This window comes from Megalops cyprinoides, chromosome 14 (genome assembly GCF_013368585.1).
Source record: "Megalops cyprinoides isolate fMegCyp1 chromosome 14, fMegCyp1.pri, whole genome shotgun sequence".
Lineage (NCBI taxonomy): Eukaryota > Metazoa > Chordata > Actinopteri > Elopiformes > Megalopidae > Megalops > Megalops cyprinoides.
Genome location: NC_050596.1, coordinates 11743379 through 11769421, shown reverse-complemented (window position 1 = coordinate 11769421; position 26043 = coordinate 11743379). Strand labels below are relative to the sequence as shown.

General features: G+C 43.9%; 1 protein-coding gene across 1 annotated transcript; it reads right to left on the bottom strand.

Moving 5' to 3' along the window:
- Positions 1 to 14047: 14047 nt before the first annotated feature.
- LOC118788719 (protein mab-21-like 3) lies at positions 14048 to 23656 on the bottom strand. The gene is made up of 7 exons (XM_036544745.1): positions 23609 to 23656; positions 19844 to 19984; positions 19493 to 19564; positions 18971 to 19262; positions 15442 to 15623; positions 14967 to 15161; positions 14048 to 14281 (listed from the first exon to the last, which is right to left on the bottom strand). Exons 1-7 carry the CDS (start codon positions 23654 to 23656, stop codon positions 14048 to 14050), a joined length of 1164 nt encoding a protein of 387 aa, XP_036400638.1.
- Between the last annotated feature and the right edge of the window lie 2387 nt (positions 23657 to 26043).

Here is a 26043-nt window from a genome sequence, read left to right as displayed (position 1 = left end):
GGAAAAGCTGGAGCAGTGCAGACACTGACCTACGTTCCCATGGGAATTGGAGACCAGGCAGGGGAGGAGCAGGGCAGAGATACTAAAAGTCACTCCTGGAACCTACCATTACTGATAAAGACAGGGGTGTTTTTTTAGTACATACTAGCAGTCCATGTGGCTTGACCTTGACCATTGCAGTACAAATGATCACATTGTATAGTGATACTTCATTCATCACTAGTGACACAAGTGATACTAGTTTTACTTTCTATTTGAAGAGGATTGCTGGCCTCACTGGGATTTGTTGACGGGCTTTCAACTTTTTTGTGAGATGCTGTATTAAACAGAGTTTTTAAACTAAGGATTTAAAATAGAAAGAGAATAAACTCTAAAGGTGCAGCTAGCTATTCCCTGCCTCAGTCTCACTCCAGTTGACATTTTAATTTACTAGGAAACATTCATTTATTTGGCCAGGTGGAAAATACCATAATCAGTAGTAGTTGTAGTCTTATTAGCAGTCGTATATTCATTTATCCAGGGTGATTTGAAAACCTTACATTTTACACATTTTACATTTACACAGTAGGATACAGAAGGGTACAATAAGGGTTCAGTAACCCTGCCTGGAATTCCAGCTTCCTTATTTTTCTGACCATTACGCCACACACAGCTCCCCCATCAGATAGCTGGGAAAAATGTCTGCACTGCTGACATTCGGGTCTTTTGAAATCCTCCATTCATGAGAACAGATTAACACTGATACCGGGAATATGTCTTATTCGTAATATAATGTGAATTACGTGTGACGCACGTCGTAAGCTGCGCCACACATGTTCAAACATGGCTCCATAATGAATCTCCCGGACAGCGAAAGATTACAGCCCAGGACCCCATCATCTTAACGCTGGACGGAAACAAGCTTAGAGCCAATTCCAGCCGATTCCTACCCTGTACCAGGAGGGCGAGTATCACCGGCCCACATTGCGTCGCTGCGATAAGAGAGGCCTTGAACGTGGGCATAATCCCTTATATTCATTCCGGGTCGCAAATCTCTCCAGACGGTGGACCGCACGACTGAGCATAACGAGGTCGGTCACATGCGCGGTTGCGTGACGCGGCAGTTCTGCTGTAGCCGCCCGGTCAGCATGATCGGATGCGCAGTGCGGTCAGTCACATGTGCGCTCATGCACACAGCTGCCACGCTGAATATTGCATGTTACAGGGCTCCCGCCGTGTTGTGTAAAGCGACAGCGTCCGGATGCCGCTCTAATCTGGTACAAACTGAAGTGCAGTCCTGACATGCCGTTGTGTGTGTGTGTGTTTTTTTTAAGTGATAATCCCTCCATCCCTGTGTCCTTGTTTAAGGTCCTCTTCTTGAGCAATCCAACAATGGGGGTCAGTTCGCATCTAGTTCCAGCTCAGTTCACCTTTTTAATTCCAAATGGTTTCCACACTCAGGGAGTCCATCTCATTTTCCACTTTCATGATCATATTTCTAGCTCAACAACTTTGAAATGTTAATAAATGTCAAAACAGATAAATTATCAAATCCAATTTAATCCAATTCAATCCAATTTAAATGTAATTCCAAACCAGAAGTGTAATGGCGGTCACCTAAGTCACCCCAGTCACCTAATTTGGTCTAACCTAATTCGGCTACCTAATCATACCCGGCTCTGTAAGTGAATGGTTACGCAGTCCCTTGCATACCATACACTTACTTACTTTCATTCATTCATTCATTCAGCAACTCAATAAATAAGTGGTGAAACACTATACAATGAAAAGTGTAAAGAGGTGTGGTCACCACAGAAACCAAGCAAAGACTATGGCTGACCTGGGAAACCTGCAGGGCAGGTGCTAATGTCTGTAATGTCTGTCAAGATCTGCAGTCCAGAACAGTATTAAGGGGGTCCTGTTTTTAGAGTTATTTGCATTTTTTCGCTTCTGCAATATATTCCTAAATGCATGCCGGACTGAGGATTGAGCTTGGATTACTTTTCTTAATCAAACTGGGGATAATAAACCATGAAGGCCAATTTGGTTGAAGATCCAGTTAATGAATTTTCTCTGTAATTTGAACTTCAGAGCAAACCAGTGACTCGTATCGCCCCATCCCCCCACAACACCCCCCCCCCCCCCCCCCCACCCCTGCTTCATTCTATCTGACATTTACCCTCAGCTCTGTTTTCACCTTGTTTAGACAGAATCTTGGAGTAAACCTTTTGCTTCCTCTCACAAGCTGAATAACTGCGTTGCTGTCTGAAAGCAAGCGCATTTAACTGATGCCTGCTTTTTGCATTTTAAGGAGTTATTTTGTAAGGCAGGCAGTGACCTTGTAACCACAAGCTTGTGGGTTCAAATCCCCAGAGAGACGTAAATGTGGTACCATCAATGAAGGTATTTAGCCTAAATTTACTCAGATAAAACGTGAGCTGCATAATTTAGATGGCTACAGGTCTTTTCTAAGCAAATTATAATGACTGAGGTGTTACTGAGTGCTTTATTTTCCACAGGTATATGAAACACCTTATATCTGCACCGGCTCACTCATCAGCTGTTTTTTTGTCATCCCTCTTCCCCCTTATCTCCACCCCTCCCCTGTGTGCTTGTCTAATGTCTGCAGGGTTGAACCACATCACCCTGATGGTCAGACACTACCCTTTTCCCAGTTTCCAACCCAGAGATAATGCTATCTGTTCCATGTGGGTCCTATCTGCCTAATCTGCGCAGCGGTTGTTAACAATTTGTTAATACACACCATAAAAAGCAATTCCTTTGCGTTTCCACTGAATAACGATGTATAATCTGAAGCGCATCACAGCGTGCACTCTGATTCAGGTCACCAATGGCAGGTCAAGCATTTGAGGTTTAGCCTCGCATGTGTGTGTGTGTGTGTGTGTGTGTGTGTGTGCAGTTAGGCACTGTGCACGTGCGCGCGTGCGTGTGGGTGAGAGAGTGTATGAGTGTATGTCCATGTATGCGTGTGTGTGTGTGTCTGTGTGTGTGTGCGTGCAGGGGCCTATATCAACATGTCGGGAGTGATTACTCCCAGATTGCTCCACTCAGCAAGCTATGTGCGCTGAGGTGCTCTGGTGCCTGACATTGCCGCATTCACCCCCCCCACCCCCACCCCCACCCCATCTCCACCCCCTCCACCCCCAGCCCCGCTCTCTCGCACTTGTTGTTGCTAGGCAACCTCAGCCACGTGCCAAAGACCCCGCTTTAAAGATTAAAGCCAGGAATTCACAGGGCTCAAGCTGAAAATGTCTTTTAAATTAAATCACAAAAACATGGAAGGCAGATGATAATGACAGCGTTCTGGCCGCTCCCTCTTCAGACAACAGGGCCGCATATGAAGAGAGAGAGGAGAGAAAGGCAGTGAAAGGAGGACAGCAAGCTAAATATTACAGAAACCTCGTCCGCGGTATGTGGATGAAAAATAACAGGCCTCCGTCACAGACCAACCCCTCACATATTGGAAAATGGAGCATAAACTCATCAGGAAGTGAAACAGAAAATGTGTTCTCTGTCACAAAGAGCAACTCTTTCCTCTCCTTCCTTTCTCATTGGTCATGTGCTCAGAGGACTTTTTGTGGCTTACATTTTATCCATTTATTCATAACTATATTGATTGGAGCAGTACATTACTCAAGCGCAAAAGCAGGGCTCTTCTGAGGATCTGAACCTGAATCCTTCCAGCTAGACAAACTGCCTGCCCATTACTCCTGCATCGCTGGCCAGATCAGAGCAATTTGAAATGGACGACTGCATGACCCCGTGGCAGTACATAATGTTGTCTGCTCACCAGTTGGCTCAAGGTGTTCTGGAATCTTCTGAGTTCACTAATAAATCCCTCAAATAAATGCAGAATTAAGGGTATGGACTCTGGTTCAGAGCTCGCTGTCATTCTCCTCGCCTCAGGCCCTGTGCCAGTGTCAGACCAGGCCAGGAATGTGTACTGGCGGTACCACCTAGGTGAAGACCAGGAGCAGAATCGTAGGAGAAACCACACTCTTGACCATACCTCTCTTACACTCTGCTATAGTTAAATGCAAGATTTATGTTGGTCTGTTAGAACTTTGCACATAAAATAAATAACAATGTTTTTATGCGACTTGCAGCTTTCATGTCATGTGTTTTAAAAAGACATGCATATGTGTTTAGCCTTTAAACGAAACACCTGTAAATGATCACCGTGTGCCAGAACCACTTATTTTCCTGTGTGTTGGTTGCATGTCCCCTGTAGTCACTGTGTGTCTATTTTTGCGAAGAATTTAATGATGAAAATCAACAGAGGAGTGACTTCCTGCGGGTCACTGGCCCTTGTGACACTGTCTGAGTGACACCTCTATATTTGTCCATCTGGACCACATCATTTGCCAAGTTTTCTTCCTGAAAAAGCCTGCACATTCTGACAGAGAGGCGTCAAAATTCTAAAAATGGCAAAACTGAGACAGAGGCTCTCTCTCTTTTAGCTCTGCCTCTCTCTATTGCCTCCTTTCTCTCACTCTATCTCTCTCTCCCTATATCTCTCTCCCTCTCTCTCTCTCTCTCTCTCTCTCTCTCTCTCTCTCTCATTGCATGGGTGTCCTTATGAAACATGACATTTCCATCCTGACGCTCCGAATCACATATTCAAATATTCTAACTTCACTAGCTTAATGGCGCGGGGGTTCCACTGACACGAAACACTATCTGCCAGCATTGACGCATCATAACAGTGATGAGGGAACCGGGGGGAGGGGGGGGGGGGGGGGGGGGGGGGGGGGCTGCAAAAACAAAACCTGAGCACAATGAATACTGACATATTTGGGTTTAATTTCTGCAGGATGAATGGTATCTGTAATCTCTGAGACACCCCAATCTCTCCAAGCACAGGACTTCTCAGGCCATCTACCTGCCTGACTCTAGAAACTGCAGAAGCAGTGTGCTGTATCAATACAGTGCAATTATATGATAATATGTACAAAAATGCAGTCCTGGCCTCGCAAGGGCTTGGAGGTCTCCTGTTGATGAAGCATTGATTTTGTATTAGCAGAGCACAGGATGCAAGCACTCCAGCACCTGCACCCAGCCAAGTCTGTTAAATCAACAACCTGTGCTCTGTCAAAGATGGCACGCTTCATTTAACTCCCCCAACACACACACACACACACACACACACACACGCACACACACACACACACACACACACACACACACACACACACACACACACGCACACACACACACACGCACACACACACACACACACACACACACACACGCACACACACACACACACACACACACACACACTCATACTGGACCACCCACACACACAGAGACACACACACGCACACACACACACACACACGCACACACACACACACACACACGCACACACACACACACACACACACACACACACACACACACGCACACACACGCACACACACACACACACACTCATACTGGACCACCCACACACACAGAGACACACACACGCACACACACACACACACACGCACACACACACACACACACACACACACACACACACGCACACACACACACACACACACGCACACACACACACACACACTCATACTGGAACACTCATACTGGACCACCCACACACACAGAGACACACACACGCACACACACACACACACACGCACACACACACACACACACACACACACACACACACACACGCACACACACACACACACACACACACACACACACGCACACACACACACACACACACACACACACACACTCATACTGGACCACCCACACACACAGAGACACACACACGCACACTGCCCCCCTTGATGTGCTGACTCTCACTGCTTGAGTGAACACTGACAGGCGGCGAGAGCAGTTCTTTCAGTCTGGCTTTACCCACCAAAATACCTCGTGAAGACTGTATTAGCGGCTATAGTAAGGCTAAAGTCAATTTGTAAGAATACTCTCAGTGGTTCTATATTACTGACTATAGCAAGGCCTAAGTCAGAGTGTAAGACTGCTTTCAGTGAATATGTACCTTTGGCTATGGTATGATTAGGATAATGGTGACAAAATAATCAAAACTCATCTGCGTAGACAACTCTTTTGCAGACCACTTTGGCAAACAGAGGGAGTGAGAGAAATCTATAAATCCATTTTAAGCCAGCTTTGGCAATACTGTAGTTTTTGGCCATGCCAATAAAGTACATTTAAATTTGAATCGAAGGAAAGACAGTGTGAGAGAGAGAGCGTGACAGGGATAATGATCTTCTGAGGTACCGTGACATTCAATCAATCAAATCTTGACTTGACCAATTGTTTCATATGACAGTAAAGTATGAATAATGTCTGTAGCATGCCAGATCACAGAATATTGATCATTGTTTGAAGTTAGGCACAACAAAGCTATCAGGGTTTATGTGTAGTTTACCACTTTACAAATGTATGAAACTCTGATGGCATGATATACGGCTGCTTGCCACAATCTGAAGTACAGTAAGTACCAAAACAAATGCAAATCTCACCATGCCACAAAAGCAAGTTTAATTGACTTGGATTCAATTGAATTCAACTCAGTCTCAACTTAATTAAGAAATACAGAGCAATAAAGAAGGAAAGAGGAGAGGAGAAGAAGGGGGAGAGTGGTAGGAGACTGTTTCAATTTTTTAAACTCTTTTTATATAGACAGATAAATCTAGGTCATTGATCATCAATTCACACAGTGGTCACACACAGCTACCTTCTGTAGAAATTACATAATGGTGAAAAAATGAAACAAGCAAGATTCCGTACGATAAGAGACAGTGAGACAGTGACATTCGTTATTTGTAGTTAATAATATTAGTATTTTTGAGCATGTCACTTTTAATAATTATAAGCTGTTTGCATTATTTAAGTGTTACTTAGGTATTTTCCATGCTAGTAAAGCTAGTATTTAAAATATAACAGTGGAGAGAAAAGGGGAGGGATTGAGGGAAAAGAGGAGATGATAAAAAAGGATGAGGTGAAGATGAGATGAGAGAGAGGATGATGGGGAACAGAGGAGGAAAAAGAGGGAGAGGGGAAGAAGAAGGGGGAGTGGAGGAAAAGGTAGACCAAGAACAGGAATGAAAAGATGGAGCCACGCTCCAGATGCTCCAAACCCTCAAAGATAACAATGTACACTTTCAAGGTACTCTCTGTGCCTGCGTCATAGCATGGCTGATGCCTGCGATTAGCTCTACTTTGTGTCAGCCTTGAGTTTCACTCGTGCAGGCTACACTAAAAACACCCAGCCCTGAACGCGCCATGACAAGAACGTCACACTGATTAGAACCCACAGAGCGAGCTGTTTCCAAAACACCGCGGGAACAATAGTTCAGCCCTTGGTCAGGCTGATGTCTGTCAAAGAAAAGTAGATTTAAAGAGGACACTGGCTCTTTAAATTAAACTCTTACATTCAAGAAGAGGATCAGGAGATGGGAGTGACATAGTTCGTGAGCTGCAATCAAAGTTTACAACAACACTTTACAACAGTATTGGACAGCACAGGACCCACAATGTGTGTCTGAGCATATACCAACATACTGTATCTCTGTGTCCTACCCATCAAACGTGACCCATAATGTAATTGTGTGCCATGAGCATAAGATATCTTTGAATCTTATGTATTATATGTGTGTCATTTATATAATGCAGGTTATGTTGTCTTCCGTTTTTCACTCATTTTTTGCTGTTAAATCTTTTTGGAAGGCAACAGCAAAATATTACTGGAATCGTATCTGATTTTATGAGATGTGACTACTGATCAATGTAGGAAAATATTGCCAGTTCTGTCGGAGTCCATTCATAGTGTCTTATTTCATGAGGTGTTTCAGAACATCTTTGCAGAAACAAATGTCTCCCCCGCCCAGGGTTTGTCTGCTCTAGTATTGAGATGGAAACCCAGTACCCATCAATAATTCATGTGTCAGCATCCTCTAGGGGCTGCACAAGCCAGCCTGCACTCTCTTTAAGAGAGAGGGATGGTTCTGTATCGTCCCTACCCCTCTACCTCCCCCCTCTCTCTTTTACTCTGCCCCCTCCCCCCATCTCTCTGTCTCTTGCTCTCGCTTTCTCTCTCCCTGCCTCCCTCTCTCAGGAGTTTGTATCTTTTTCATCCTTAGCCCTAGTCTCCCTCTTTCTCCATCCCTCCCTCTTCTTTCATTCTTTTTCTCTTGCCCATCCCTCTCCCTCGGTTTCAACTCCACCCGCTGTCTCTCTCTGTCTCTAACCTAAAGTCACTGCCTTTTCTGAGGTCCTGCTTCATGCTTTGTATAGTGTGTGTGCACATGTACAGATTCATTCGCATAGACACAACACTGGAACATACTCACCACATTCACATCCACACACACACACACACACACACACACACACACATCCACACACACACACACACACACACACCTAAACATGAATGCACACTCATAAAAACAAGCACACATGGAAGTACCCACATATGCACGCTGTCACACAAATGCACACACATGTAAATATGAAGGCACAGTTGTGTATATATGTGCATAAGCTAATTTCACTTACACACACAAAAAAAGGGGACATTATAGGTGTTTCCAGCTCTGCCTGAATAATAAGGGGTAACAGAGCACTGCGGGTGGGGCTGGAATTTAAACACTAATCCTGGTACATCAAGCACATTGATCTGCCGCCGCATGTCTGAGCTACACTGCACTGCACTATTGATATCAAAGTGAGAGGGACTCTAACCAACCCCTCTCAACCATTCAACTGAGCAACACCTAGAGCACTATGATGGAAGAAGAACATACAAGCATGCAGCTGTATTCTATAGTTAAAGTGTGTAAACTCAACCGCAAAGATGGATTTGATTCCCAGGTGGGCCACAACTGTTGCAAATTTGAGCAGGGCACTTAACCTGAATTCCTTCAGCGGACATACAGCAGTATAAACGTATGTGAAATGCACATGCAAATTTAAGCCATGCAATAATTATGCTCTGCATAAGCGTGCCAGCCAGAAAATAATGTACTAATAAATGTTTCATAATAATCCAAACAGAATTATGCTCACACAATAGAATGGGACAGCACTTTGAGAATTATACTCTGGAACAGAGGGTCATAGGGTCAGATCCCGGGCAGGGACCCTCTTCTTGTGTCACCTTTCAGAAGGAATCGAAATAAAGATCCTCAAATATCCAATTGAATAAAAAGAGCTACAGAATATAACTGTGGATTGTCTGCCTGGCAAATGAATACTGTCATGTTCTTCAAGGAAGATTATCTCACACAAATCATGGCTAAGAGTGCTTATATAAGAACGGGAATAAGGAAATGTACTTAAATAATATTAATCTTAGGGCTAAGACCACACGGCTGGGCGTAAATCTCTGTGGGCGGATGTGAGGTCTGGACCCCAGATCTAAGCATTTGACAGAATTCATATTGTTCAATAGGTGAGAGGAAAGAGGAAATTGTCACCCTGTATCTCGGTTTCCTGTGGAATCAAATTCAGAGGCCATAATCCTTTTTACAGCCTGACTGAAAGAATTGCCTCTGACTGAAATCTACGTTCTCCTTGAGCATCAGAGGTCATGCATGTGTTTCTTCCACTGAACTCAGCTCCAGGCCTCCAGGGCCCGGCTTCTTGGTAAAGCCTTAGGGATGCGTCTGTAACTGTCTGTGTCCACTGAGAAGGGTATTGGCCCTCTCAGCTTCACCAGAGCCCCGTAAACCAGCCCTGTTCTGTGCAGACCCAAAAATAGGACTTCATGGTAACTGTAACTACCCATCAGACTTCTAGCTGCTCACCAACCCTGTTCTTTGCCTGAGTTGGACTTTGGGAGGTTTGGGAGGCGGCCTACACGGGTTTTAATAATTTACACATGGATGTGATTCTCAGCATCTACATACAGTGCACTCAGTGGACGCTGCTGTCTCCACTCCCTTAACACTGCATTAGCTCCAGCGAAGCAGTCACTGGGCTGGATGTTCTTCACATCTATAAAGCTCAATGAATATTTCAAATATGTTCAGCACCTATACCATGTGCGTGCCTTTTATCTGTTATCCTCAGGTTTATTTTAGCTGCTACATACAAAAAATTCCCTGTGTTGAAGGCTAGCAAGGCACAACAGGAAACACTATGGAAACTGTGCCTGTCCTAACAGACACATTGATTAAAGCAGGCTTTAATGATTTCCATCACACTGTACCCGTTTCTCCTGCCACCTGCGCACACTGTAGCAGTTTCCCCAGTCAATCAGACTCCAACATTCTTTTTTTTCCCAGATCTCCACCACTCAATACTCACCTCAATATCATCAAAAAAGATCTGAACAGATTATTACTGGCTAAAAATTCATGTGGAGGTAGCAGCATGCATCATATATCAAAACGAAAGAAACAGGGATCTTAAAAGTGACCAGATAAAATATCAAACCCATGTTGGGAATTGACACTACTATACAAGCAAGTGTACAATTATGAAATATGAAATAGCAGCTGTCTAAGGTAAATACATTTTTAATCTAAGGTATAGAATTTTAACACATTTGACTAGCCCAAGCAGATTGTGGAGGTCGAAACCAAGCTATCACTGTAATCAGAGTTATCACAGTAACTGCAAGCAGTAGCCCTGAATGGATATCTTGAATGCACATTTCACGATGGAGTGTGCATCTTGTCCCTGCTGTTCTTCATCACTGTCACAGCGAACATGAAGATGATCCCACGTGAGAACATACGGTGCCTGTGATCATCCATCTTAGGATTCAACACGCAAAAGCAAATTCAAAATTCAAATGGGGCTTGATAACATATCTCTGATATCACTGCCTTCAGCAGTGGTCAGATGGTACTGGGTGGTTTGTTTAACGGCTGGAATTAACGGCAATGTTCATAAAATGGCTCTCTCTCTGTGGCCTAAGCAATGACCCTAGTTAACTGGGTCTGTCTGTCACACCAGGATAACAGTACCAGATGTGATACCTCTTCTTCTAAAACTGTTCTGACACTTCCATCGCAGACAGAAAACTGGATTATAGTTCTACTGGAACACAATGGCTACTTTACATCATAACTTAAATTTAGCATCACAAGATCACATCCTGTTTGGATTACATGGTGTTATAATATTACTGGATTGCAGCCTGATCAGTTTACAGTGTTACTGGATCACAGTAAAACAACACTAAAGTGTGACTGGATCATAGCATGACTGGACTGAATCCTTATTGGATTATAGTGTGACTGCACTGCCATGTAACCGGATCACAGCCTGATTGGTTTACAGTGCTACTGGATTACAATGCTAGGAAATTACAGCCTGGCTGGATTATGGACAGCATCCTGATTGGATTAGTGTGACTAAATTACACTGTGACTGGAGTACAGTACGACTGGATTACAAGGGCCTGGACGTCACTGCAGCATGGCTGCAGTCTGGTGTGACAGCAGCACCTAGTGGCCATGTTCCTCATTGAATTCTCAGACACTCATGCCCAGTGGCAGCCAATCTAGGCCACTACATTAACAGTTCCAATTAAAACTTCAGATACGGTGTACGGTGCACGGTGTTGAAAGAAGTAAGTAACTATAACCATTACCCAGCTCTTGCAAAGCCCCTCCACAATATTCTGTGAATATTCTTTTAAAACTATCATACAACTACAACGTTGGTAGTCCAGGCAGCCCCCCCCATTAGGATTTGTTCACATTTTGAGTCTCAGTGCTGCCACCTGCTGAGGGACATACTTCTGTACTGATTGACAGATTTTGTTTCAGTTGTGTGACTACATTTAGACATATTTAATTACACATTACATATAGATTAAAAACAGGAGTGCACTTATAAGTTAAATGTACATATGGTCTATGTGGAATACAAAAAATCAGAAGGTAAAACTTCTATCCATGCAGGTTATCAGATGTGATCCAAAATGTCTATCAAAATCACTTTACATTACAAACGTACACTGAACAAGAATGAAAACAAAGACAGATGTGTTACAGGTATGTAACTCTGTCAGGAAGCAAATAAAACACTTTTGGCTACCTGGGTCATGCCATTTCAAAATACATTAAAACTTACAACAAGGTTTTTATAGAAAACAGAAGGAGGGGGAGGGAGTAAATTGATTCTCTAGTATCTTGTGTAAGTAGAAAAGAATGACTATCACTAGTAAGTATAGTTCATTCATGTCACAATTTGGCTGCATTTCTATATACAGAATTGTTACAATTTGGGTGTTTCATCACACATCAGTTACCTATAGCTGCCTGTCATTACAGATTCCATCTCCTGCTGAAACACTAGCGATTTTAGCTCCGCGTTTGCCATTTGGCTGCTATAACCAAACTCTCTCTACCATTCAGAGGGGGCTTAACTCTGCCCGAATGACACCTTTGTGTTTGTCCAATCGCACCAAGGCCTGTTTGTGTTTCAGAGCCTTACACATTCCTGACCAAGGTGCGAGGAATTCAAAAAACGCCACATTTGCAGCCCTGTCAGAGGCAAACTGTGTACAGATCTCCACGTCACAGACACTCGCTGTCTCTGGAACTGTATGAGGACAGCCTGACAGCCCAAAGTCTCACGTGCACAAACCGGGCCAGCATAGCCATGGGCATCCTGGTTAAGCCCCTTGTGCCTGGCAACAGAGTCATTCGTCAGTGAATAGCGTTTCCTAGCTGCTTAGTGACATGCAAGGAACATTACAATGTAGGAATGAATATTAAATATGAACATACAGAGCTTAACTACAACTCTCCAAAAGAAAATCAAATATATCAAATATATCAAAGAGGACCTTAAACTAATACTGAAAAATGAGAGAGGTCATGCTAGTTGTTAAGTTACTACTGTACATTCTGACAAAACATAGTAAACAAAGGAAAATCATTTTTAAAATTTTACAAATTGTACTCATTTTAAAGGATCTGATTAATGAACCAATTAATCAACTACTAGGAAGAAATAATTTTTTTTTGATTGAGTAACACCCTGAATTATTTTGTAAAACAAGCATGAAATAAAGAAAAAATAGTTGTGTTTATTGTGTTTCATTAGGGATCCGCTGTAGCTAGAGGCTTGTCCCTAACGTCAGTCATAAATGTAAAGTCCCGCACTCCCATGCTGCTTTCTCCACATGGCGGGGCACAGAGAAGCACCGCACTGCGGTGGATTTGACTCCCCTTGATTAACCAGCCCTGCGTCAGACCCGACAACACGCCTGACAACTACCATGCTCCGAACTAAGATAATGTATGCGTGCAGGCCGAGCAATCAGAGGCGGCGTTTGGTTTGCTCGCCCAATCGGCACGCGGTAGGCGTTTCTCTTTACGCTGGGGGGAAAGTGGGTAGCAAACAACGTTCACTCCTGCGCGTTAATCTGAGAAGAGCGCGCGGGTGTCGCCGGAGGTATGCAGGGCAGGCCTGACACGCAGCCGGTGATGGGGCCCGGAGGAGCCGTGAGGCTCTAACGGAGCAGCTGCGTGTGTGACCCCCCTGAGACTCGCTCACACGTGACCGCGCGCGCAGATGAATGCATAATCAACGTATGTAGGGCAGGGTTTAGAGAGGGCAGCGCAAATTAAAGGATGTTTCATCTGGAGGCATTACATCAAAGGGGCTTTAGCGGTACAGCTGTGTGCGCAAACGCCCTGAACACGGACAGCACACTGTCCTCACAAGAGTGCATGCAGAGGAGAGCGTGTACAGTAACGCTAATTAGCGCACAGAATCGTACTGAAGTAAAATCAGATTAATGATAGATGATACTGTGTCACTGAAGAGACATGGTCTACAGTTCATAGCATCATAACATTGACCCCTGTTGAAAAAGAATACTGTATAGGAAATTCAGCTGGAAATCAAAGGTTTGGAAATCAAACTTGAAATGCGAGGTGGAGCATGGTTTTTCTCATGTTTCAGTAAAAACTTGTACAAACTAAGCTATACAGAGTCAGATTATGTTCTAGGGAGTTCAGGTCAGCATATGTAGATGTTGAGGAGGGTGGGGTGCCAGTGTACGAAGACAGCGGAGGTTTATTGCATGGTGGGCAGCTTAGTGTATGTAGATGCCTGGGTTGTCCAGGAAGTCGCAGATTTTCTTGGCCATGACGTCCAGCTCGTTGGTGTTGGTGTACTTGAGCAGGTTGTAGCTGCGGACGAAGTAGTGGCGGAGGTAGCGCTGGCTGACGCACTTGTGGAGCTTCTTGGCCAGCCGCAACACGCTCTCCCTCAGGTTCCTCCAGTCCCTGGACCTGGGGTACTTCTCGCAGGTCCAGAAGAGCAGGGTCTGTGGGAGGGGGGGGGGGGGGGGGGGGTCACAGGGTGCTCAGAGTGCAGGACGGGCCAATCCGCAGCTGACTCGGGACAGGGGAGATGAGTCAGGGGAAAATCTTTGCTTCTGTCAGGTCGGAGCAGGGGAGTGGTCTCAGAGATTAGTCTGTGCCACTACCATTGAGGGGCAGAGGAGTTACGTACATGATTAGATTAATTAGATCCATAGCCGTGTCAGGGTGGAGGAGATATGAGCAGACAGGGGTTGCACTAATTAAAGGGCATTTAAAGAAAGGCATGGAAGATGGATGGTGATATGACATTCAACAAGGCTTGTGGCCTTACGTTCATTGCACCTGTTGGCTAGTATTATGGCATAGATGTTAGAGAATTGAGAATTTACTCATATTGAACCAGGTCTGCAGATTTCAGTCCTGCGCTGATGGTATACCCTTGTACTTCCAGGAACGTAACCCAAAATGCTCCTACCTAAACAAACAACATGATACAGCTGATTAAGATCATCCCAAGGGGAGGGAAAGTTGTTGTGGAGAAGAATTCTTATATCAACTCAGGTGTCTGGCTGAGTTTGAGCTATACTCAAAGTGGTGGGGATGGTGAGCAGGTCGGAGAGCAGTAGTTGCATGTGGTGATGCTTTGGGAGAGTAGCATGTACAGGTGGCCATAGGTTCAGGTCATACCTGCAGATGGTAGGTAGTGATCACGGGCTTGCTCCCCTGACACCACACGTCCTCTTTGAGCTGCCGGACGATCCGGTAGCACTTCCGGCGGCAGCCCCCGTCCTCGTCGATGCCCCCTAGCAGCACCTGCTCCGCCCGCGAGAAGGAGAGCAGCCAGTGGTAGCTGGATGTAGCCATGAGGTTGAATCCGAAAGACTGCAGCAAAAACAGCCAATTAACCCCTTAGCACCCTTCTTAGCTTAGCATACCTAGTGTTCACAGTGCAGGAGCTACACTAAATATAGAGAGATACTGACTGCCTTCCTCTGCATATCCACTGTGCTGGGTTAGTATGTTAGTAGTTTGTATCCAGACTTCTTCTCTTCAAACCTGCTAATAATGCTCTTTCTCTGACCATAACCTGCCAGTGTTAACACTGTACTGCACTGTGATTAAAATGTTCAGTGTAGTCCAATGTGTGCTCGCTCTCTCTCACCTTGGTGCAGCTCACCCGCTCTGTGGAGGGCCAGCGTTTCAGCAGCCTGGGCCAACGGGCCTTTCTGGGCCAGTAGTTCATCACCTCCACCGTCGGGACCAGCTCCACCTCGATCTGAGCCTCTGCTGTCTCCACGGCAACTCGGACCACTGACCCCACCGTCTCCAGAACGCTAACTCTGCCTGGAAAGAGCGGAAGTGATAACCCATTATTGCTTTTCAGTTATTCTACACGTCATACACTTCATGCAAACAGAATCATTTGCAAAATTGGGAGCATAAAAACATATCCATCAGTATCTCTCCAATAATAAAATTATGATCCCTCATAATTTTTATTTAAAATATGGTTCATGCTGTTGTGTACTGTGATGGCCACAAACAAGATCATATCAGTACATTACAGTCCCCTCCAATACATTAATTAGTATTCCATCATTACTGCACATGTGACATAATGGGGATCCATTATAATCTGTTCAAATAATTTATGACCTTCTTTATTGTTTGTTCCCAAAATATTACATTGCCATTCCTGCTATTGTGGCTACACTCACAAGACCAGGGTCAAGTTACAGTGATTTTTACTTCTGTGGCATTCTCAACCCAGCTCATCCCTAGAAACTCAAATAGTTGTGGATTTTGAAAAGTGCCTTGTGAAACCTTCCCTCAGCTAAATAGATTGCTAGCTAGACGTCTGGTATGTATCTGGAGGCTAGGTCAAGTTGCTTCCATCTATGTCTTAACAACTCAACATATGTACAATAATTCACTAGCGAACTAAGCTAAACTTTTCTGTAAAATTCACAGACATTTATGTTACCATGCAACCTGAATCTCTGTACTTGCTCACAGTTCCATTTTACATGGAAGTCACCGCTTGCTTCCTACAGTGTAGACAGAAACACGGCCTTTAGCAGCAAACAGGGAAGCACAGCCTCCAACAACACAGAGCCGCACATCTTCCTATATCACAGGGAGGGATTGAAAAAGGGAGATTTGATCCCCCTCATCCTGTCCACTGACCGTACCGATCGCTGCCGCAGGCCACGTTTACTTTGCCAGATTCACTTTTCAAATCATTAGAGGGTGGAAACCTGATCTCTCTCAGGCATCCACTTTGTGTCAAGCTTCCTTTGCTGTTCACAGCCCAGCTCTACAGTCATTTATTGACACTCTTATGTACATATAATCGAACTGGCATGAACCTGCATGACTTTACATCGAGTCCATGTCTTGACCCTTCACCTAAGTGAGTCTAGTTTTGAGTGTGATGTGCCACTATAAAGGTGTGCCACTATGTAAAATGTATCGATTTCAGTTGATTCAAACTGAGAAGTAATATCGTTTAGAATCAAAGTTGTTACATTGTTACAAGAATGTTATTTAATGAAAAAGAATAGAGAAAAATATTGATAATAATATAATAATAATAATATAATAATAATATTGATAATAATAATTGATACTACCAGCTGATAAATTGTCTTGTTGATTAACACTAGCATCACATTGACACACAGCACACACACACACACACATACACATACACACACACACACACGCACACACACACACACATACACATACACATACACATACACATACATACAGGCACAAAGTCAGAAAGATACAAGGATTCTGTACAGAAGAATGGATAATGTCTCATTGAAACTTTTTGCCTGAACACACTTGGAAGGCCAGTACTGTGGTAGGAAGCGTCTGAAACAAAAAACACAAAGCGTGTCTGACACAGATTAAACGTCCTAATAAAACTGGGTGTGAAACGTTGCGTGGTGGAGACTCAGCGCGTGACATCGTCCTGGCTCAGGACCGCACATCATTTCACACTCCATTACCCTCACAGGGCGTAATTGTTTGTGATTGAATTAAACCAGCGCACAGCCCGTAAGTGGCATTAATCAGATCGCACATGACCTCTTTCAACAGGAACGACCTAGCATGGCGTTTTTAAACCGCGCCGTAAATAACGGAGCCGCAAGGTTTATCTGCCGCGGTACAGAGCTCTTTGTGTGCATGCATGTGTGTGCACGTGTGTGCGTGTGAGCTTAGAGGGCCTTTTTTATCCATGTCATTAATCTCAGAGTGATGAAGTAGCCAGAGCGGGGCTTACCACACCTCAACCAGCCCCTCCAAGGTTGTCATCAGGACAACACAGCCGCTGCAGCAGTATTAGTCAGACAGCACCTTGTTCAGAATGGCCCCCAAGGCTGTGGCGTTAGGCACAGCGGTCCTGAAAACTTATTGAGCCCTGAAAGGGCAAACTTAGACATGCACCCCTAAGGCCAACAAACACACACGAAACACATTAAGCATCTCATACAGCTATGCTGCTGGATGTATACGGCACGATGATACTGTAAAATACACACACACACACACATAAAAAAAACAAAACAAAAACAAATCGATCTGCTTTTCAAAGCGTCATTGATTGAACAGTGACATGCAGACAACAAATAGGCCTGGGAAATCCGAGACTTTCACAGGCGTGCGGAGCAATATCTGCGGCGGTTCCTACACACTCTGGCTGGGTCACAGGGCCTTTCGCTTATACTGAAAATGGGCTGAAGCTTATTAATGTCACACACATCAGTAAAAGCAGTTATGTGGCTTTAACATAGCATTAAATATTCAAAATGTCAGATTCAAGTCACAAATATTATTATAACCTCTTTTGAAAATATGGTTATATATGTACATATACATATGTATTATAAATGCATATATGTTTATGTATAGAATGTATAGTAAAAATATATTGTTTACTATACATACTATATATATATTATATAACCTCATACAATAAATATTGTATTTTATAGCTGTTGTATAGAATATCTATTATTGACACTTATTTTAAAAATAGCCCTCTACTGTCTGTAATACTAAACCAAAAGATATTTTAAATGTACTGTATTACTGTATGTTTATCAGTCTGTTCTTGGGAGCATGCTGTGTCTGCTGGCTGACCTGAATTAGTTATGTGTAAGTTGTTAACTGAACACTGATCAAGGTTTGACATCACTTGACAGATAGCAGGGGTGTATGTGCTAACAGTGACCAGTAAACCTATTTTCAGCTTACTGTTCATTAAGACAGCTGGCCCAAATCTGTTTAATGGAGAGATATGATCATAAATATTTTGAACGGACCTCTTAACTAATCTTTTCACTCGTGGTGAAGCATTTCCAACAACACATTTCTTTAACAAAGGACTTATAGTGAACTCATTGGTAAGAGATGTTAAATATAGGCCAGGATTCAATTAGCGGCTCAATAAAATCTAAATCAATCGTCATTCATTTGGAATAAAACAGCATGGCCACTGTGCCTCAGGCACGGGGCATCAAAAACACATTTGCATTGTCATTACCACTGCTACAAACAGACATGATCGGCTGATCTGTCTTATTTCACATCTGATCATTATGACTGTATGGTAAGGTGCTATAAAGGGTGATTTGTGAACATGCTTTCTTTCCCTCATAGAGGGCACAGGGCCTCACTCTCAAGGTCACAGGTCCTGATGGCGGCCTCCAGCAGGTCTTTGAAGACGCTGACAACCTTGGCGGGGACGATGTCGCCCTCGATGGCCACGCAGGCGTCGTGCCACTCCTGGGCGGGGCTGAGGAAGCTCTCCAGCTCCAGCCATTGGTGCAGCTTCTCCGGCTCTCGGACCGGCGAGAGCAGACGCGACCCACTCAGCGTGTAATACCTCCACTGCCGTGCCCGCCGCTCCTTGTACCCCGCCAGCCCCCGCAACGGCACCGAAATCAGGAACAGGGTGGGGGTTAGGACCTGGGGGAGCAGTCGGTTACACAATCTGTCAATCAATCAATCAATAATGCCAATAATTTTTTATTGGCATTAGTCACTGTCTTGTGTCCCCACTCTAATCTTTTCTTCATCTGGCTTACAATCACACCTGGTACACATGATGTAACATTTTTATACAGAGGAACTGTGTAGTGGAACTTCAGGTGCATAATTCCATTTCCTAAAAACTTCACACCAGAGCTCTGACCCACCTGGATTGCAGGGTTGAAGGCACTTTTCCCCTTTAGCAGGTTGGCCCACTTAGCCACTAGGGTGGACTGGTCCTGAGGAGGAACACAAAGAAAGCCGCACAGATGGAAAGACAGACAGAGAGAGAGGCATGGATTGACAGACATACTGTATATATGACAGACTGACCAAGGCTCACTTTTAGATTTAAGGCAATTTTTATTGTTTTAAAACAAGCATTATATATCCATCTCTGGATCTTACATATAATTCTAAGAAATAAACATATAATTCTCAGATGTGTGCATCTTTTAACATCATGCTCATCATGCTCATTGAAATTTGTGCAAGGACCTTGTGTTCAGAAGACCTACTTTTATGGTGTCATTGTGGACGCCGGAGTTGGAGATGGACTGGAAGCGGCCGTCCTTGGTGCTGACCTCTGCGGTCAGATCCCTGATGACCTTCTGAACCTCCTCCACTGCGTTTGACACCCGCCGATGTCTGAGATCCACCTGCACAGGGGAACAAGGGAGGAGAGCGAATCAGCACCACCACCCAGCCAATGACAGCACTGAGAGGAACAAAGCATTGATGACAAGCACTGAGGCATGTGCACACATAAAAGGCTATGGTGACACTCAGCCTAACAGAAATATAGATGGCACTGTTCATTGATGCATGAGTGTGTGTTCAGGAACTTTCTTCAGCCACTTTCCAGGTTAACTAAAATTTTACAATTACATTTACATTTGTTCATTTAGCAGATGCTTTTATCCAGAGCGACTTACAAGTGAGGCAGGTTTGACCAGGTTTCAATAGTTGGCCAGACGTGGTACAAGTTAGCTGGTAGAAATACGAGTGCATTAAACCGTTAGATGTTAATTTGTTAAGGAAAACAAAATTTAAGAAGAAATTGCTTTAGGTGGTAGTGTTTCAGTTGATCAGGTGACTGCAAAAGAGCTGGGCTTTCAGATGTTTGCCAGTCAAAACTAATCAAAATGAGTTGGGCGGAGAGAAGTTGCCAGAAGGAGTGACAAAGTCAAAAGGAGGTGGGGTAACTAGGTAGGGTAAGCCCAGGTAAAAGGAGAGATTTGGGTGATGAAAGGCGGCCAGTTCTCCAGTATGCATAGAGCTGCAGCAGCAGCAGCAGAAAGCCAGGTCACCGAAAGAGAAACGTCACCCAGAGAGATGGCTCCAGGGAAAAGGCTTTAATGCAATTACACTCCCGAGCTTCACAGATGGGAAACAATTGATACGATAACAGTGACTCCATATGGAGGGGGCGGGGGGGAAGGGGTTGGATGAGCCGAAAGCCCTTTCAGCAAACGGGTCAGCCGTGGTCAGCTGATATGGGGTGATGCGTTCTGAGTCCGGAGCTCTGACTTTAACTGTTTATAAACCGCCAGCGTCCTGTGATGCGTCTGTGATCAGAGGATTTTTTTATGAAAATTTTGGAATTTTGTAGGATGACCTGAAACAAAACTCATGCAGTTTGTATTTGTTGAATCATCGTACAAAATACTTTAAGAATTATGTAACCATCCTGATGATCTCAGCTTGTAGCTTGTAGTCGGGCGTGATCATTCATGTGCCATTCCCCGTTAATATAGGCAGTGATGGAGAGGTGTGTCCAAAATACTGAGCTGTCCTCTTGCACAACTGGATATGGTGCGATTTACAGATCTTGTGTAAAAACTGAGAGAATGATATATATAGATAATGCCTTCAGAATCCTCACAGTTTTTTTCAAGTAGAATTTTTTCAGGTCTTGTAATGTAAAGTTACATTCTTTAGACTTTATATTTATTCTTTAGACCACAAAAATGGTCACCTTTATCGACACTGCTGGTGTGTAATTCACATTGAAAGTAGACCATTTAGTACTACATAGGATTTTTCAAAATATTTCCTCGGTCAGGTTCTATCCAGAGAGCATTATGATGTCATACAACAGTGTTACATTTCCTCTTCATTTGCATGTTGTCCCAGTTACAGCAGCAGCAGCAGCTGCCAGTGATGAACATCTAACAGAAGCTCTTCTAATCTGGTCAGTTTCCATGATGGCTTATCACTTCCTGTACAGTCAATGTGACCATCAAGATAAAGATCCCTTCTAAAGACTACCTATTGGCCTGCTGGATGTCAATATTAAAGAGTTCATCTGCCTGATGAGTCAATCAGTGTATCTACCAATAAATGTTACTCAAGTGTTATTTAATTATAATTATAATTAAATAACTACATTTTTTCTAATATATAAAATTATAGCTATAATAGGCCTGATATATAAATGTGTATATAATTCCAATGTGGTTATTGTAAGAGCTGTCTAAGCTAAATCTTCATGATGTTTCCTGTGTAGTTTACCCAGCGAGATGCTGACAATGAGATGTTGAAAACCGCATGTCTGACATCTGTATAGCGACCTTTAGCTCATCGATATCAGGAGCACTGCCTCTTCCGAACAATGTGCCCTGATTCTTTTGGGGGCTCAACTCTGCTAACATTATCCCAGAGGAGCCAAATGGCAATGTATCAAATTCATTTCACACCAGTCCCACAGAACCCTTGAACATGCTGTTTTGAAGAAATTGTCCCAATTTTCTTATTCAGAGTGACCTGCAAGACCCCCAGTGAGTCTGGCTTCAAGGCTGGTCACTCTACCGAAACGGCTCTTCTATCTGTCACAGATGCACTCTGCAAGAGCTGCCTCTATCTCTCTAACTCCTCTCAGCGAACAGCCATGTCCTTCTGTCTACCCTGGCAGGGATGGGCATCTTGGACACTGTCCTTAGCTGGATCTCATCCTACCTCTCTGGCTGTTAATACCAGGTGGCCTGAGGAGAAGAGTCTGCATCAACCCCTGGTGACCTTTCAAAATGACTCCCTCAGGCCTCTGAGCTCGCCCGCCTTCTTCTCTCATAGTACACCAGATCACTTGGCTCCATTATTAATACCCGTGGATTCTCATATCATTGTTATGTGGATGACACTAAACTGTTTCCTTCTTTTCACCCATCTGACACTCAGGTGTTGTCACACATCACAGCTTACCTCGTTAACGTCTCATTGTGAATGCCCAATCGTCACCTAGGGCTAAATTTGGCAAAGGCTGAGTTTCTTGTCATCTCACATCTCCTCCAGGCCAGGCCTTCACTGTCAACCTCGAAAACAGTACTATGTCAGCCGGCCAAACTGACAATATACCAAGGGTGATACCTGACAGTGGACTGACCTCCATGGACCATGTAGCAGTGGTCAGTATGGTCTTCAGGTTCTTCTTACACAACATCAGAAGAATCCACCCCTTCTTCAACAACTACTCAACCCAACTCCTGGTAATGGCCCTGGTCCTCCCCCATCTGGACCACTGAAAATTGTTCCTCACTGCTCATTCAGATTGCTGCCGCTCAGGTGGTCCAGTCTTCCCAGATTTTCTCATGTCTCACCTCCCCTTATCTCCTTCCACTGGCTACTGGTAGATGGCTTACACCCATTTTAAAGTACTGATGTTAGTCTACCTGGCAAGGGACATGCCCCCCCCCCCCCCCCTATTTTCATTCCATCAGAAGTTCCTACACACTGGACAGATCACTCTGTTCTGCAACTTCTCGACACCTGACTGTCCCTCCATTTTGTAGCTGCACACTCTGGTCACGTCCTCTGCCTAAACTGACATGGATGAACTCCAATGTGGAGGAACAACCCTAAAAGCCTAACCCTAACCCTGGACTGAAGGCCTACCGCTTCAGACTACACCTTCGCTCCTCTACCCAAGAATAACCTACCTTTCTGCATTTGAGTAGTTTTACAGTATCAAAGCATGTGCACATTATTTATATACAGCAGGGTGTAAGGGGCTGATTCATATTTGAAGATGATCAGTTGTGTCCTGCATGTACTGTCTTTCATGCCACTTTATTAGACACACTCTGTGCTTATTGATTCGTAGTCCCTCTGGAAGAGGGCATCTGCTACATGAAAAAATGTAAGTATGAATGCACACAATACTGAAACTGATTTTCATATACACACACATAAAGGGAAGAAGAACACTGCATTCACATTTTATTACTATAATCATAACAAACACTATGGTTATCATCATAATTAGTATGAGAAGAGTAATTCTTTACCTTATTTTGCAGATAGTGGTCGAGGTCCTCATCAGTGAAGTCTATCATTTCACTTGTATTCTCTTTGCACCTCCTTCCTTCCCAAATCTGTTTCTGTCCTTACAGTTCCGGCAGTATGAAGAACTTCTCTCTAAAAGTGCGAGTGTGGCTGTGTGCATGTGTATGTGCACACCACAGTGCACAGTAACCACTTCACTGTGGCGTTGAATTCACTCTCCTCTTGAGAACAGGAGGAAATATGTTTTTGTCCATTCAGAGTGTTTCTTCTCTCTGGTTGTTGGAGTGATCTTCTCCCCTTGGACACCCGTTTGCCCGTTCTCTGCGTTGTGGCATTCTGTATGGAGCAGCCCGAATCAGAGGAAACGTTCCCACATACTGCCATTGATTTTCCACCATTGATTTTAGCAGTTAAAAAAAAAACTCCCCTGGCCCTCTGGGCCCCAGGATTCACACTACTGGCACATTAACAAATCATTCTGTGTGGAAACAGGATTTTGATATGAATTAACAGCAATGAATACAGGAGAGCTTCATGACGACAGGCTATTTAGGCTGAATGTTTTCCTTTAATCCAGCCACAGTGTGGACGGCAGTGTAGCATAGCGGTAGTAGGACTCTGAAACTGAAAGGTTGCTGGTTCAATTCCCCACTGGGGCACTGTTGTTGTACACTTGGAAAAGGTACTTAACCCAGAACTGCCTCAGTAAATATCCAGCTGTATAAATGGGTAACATGTAAAAAATTGTAACCTATGTAAGTTGCTGTGGATGAGAGCATCTGCTAAATGCCAATAATGTAATGTAATGAGTGGCTCCAAAACTGCTGGCCGGGACCCAGGGCTGGGAACTTACAGACTATAAAGGTGGTTGATGAGATGCACATAAGCAAGTACATGTTTGACATTGATTATTTAGTATTAGCTTTTAATCTGATGTAGTGTAATATCACTCATACAAATGACTGTTAGACAGTATGACACCATTAATATGTTGTAGCTACTTTGATTTAATGAAAAATGTTACGCGCTACATATATACAGTTTAAGTATGTTTATGTTTTAGCAGTGGTTTTCAGCTTATTGCTCATTCAGCGTATTGTTAGATGTTCAATTACATTGTTCTTGATGTTTTTTTTGTCAAGATATTCTTAACCATGATAGCCTTGAAAGTACCTCTGGATAAGACTTTGTGTTAAATAATTTAATAATAACATTACCCATTTTGCTGTCTGTTACTATATTCTTTAAATTTTAAATGAGACATGGAGATTGAAGCAAGTGCAGATACTTTTAATGAGGATCGTCCATCAACAGCTGCCTGACTGTACTTTAATAAGTCTGAAGTGGTTGTGATAACATATTAAATTAAATCATTTTAGTATTATAAAGGGGGTCATCAACTAATTTGGATTATTTATGGCAAGCGGATTGGGGATTATTACTTACTCCTAGCGACGGCTGAGCCCTATAGGCCAGCTTCAATCCCAGCTATGTCATCAGCTGACAATGACGGGGAGTCCACAGTGTTGGAAGAAATTGGTTCATTCTGGTAAGCATAGGGGTGGGTATGTCAGTAGTGTTCCACTGTCCCTCCAATTACAGCGCCCTCTAATGGCTTGTGAGGCACCTGCAGTCTCTCGATGACATCAGATGGGATTCATTCATCCTCCAACTGGTGTCTTCCCCCCTACGGTGCACCATGGGACTTGCAGTGCGAAAAACAGCTGCTGCCCGTGTTGAAGTGATGGCAAGCATCAGGTCATAGGCAGTGAAGATGATGAGGCTGAGAATGAGTGTTTCAGACAGAAGTGCTTCGACCCCTCCTGAGGCAGGACAGAACCCAGACCATGATAACAGATTATCTGACACAGTAAGTAAGTATAGCAGTTCATTGACAATAATGACCCTGTGGCAGGTAGGCAAGAGCAGAAAAGAGCCTGCAGACTGCTCTCATCCCCAAGCAGCATCATGAACAGGACAGTCTGGAGCTATCCGGTGTTGAACTGTAGAAACACCTGCTGGTAATTCCCCATTTGAACAGGTGTTTCAGACCACATAACAAGTAGCTGCATTTAAGGACAGCAGCATTGGAGCCAGGAGAGAAGACAGCCTACCTCACTACCTCACTTACCTCTCTCTCCCTCTAGTAGAAAGCCACTACCCAGATGGCTCTGAGTGCTCTTACTTACTTTAGTGTGTTGTCCATATATTCTTATTGGAGTCAACATCAACAGCAGCATACCAGAGTAATGATTTCACAGTTACCCATAAGCTACAAATGGTTTTGGATAGTTTTTCTTAAAAAAGGGATTGCCATACATACCCAGCTGACAGCATCCATTCTCAATGTGCACACACATCACACACACACATACCAGTGACCTCAAATAGCTGCACTTTGTGAAACAAAGACAACAGAAAATGGGACAACAGGATG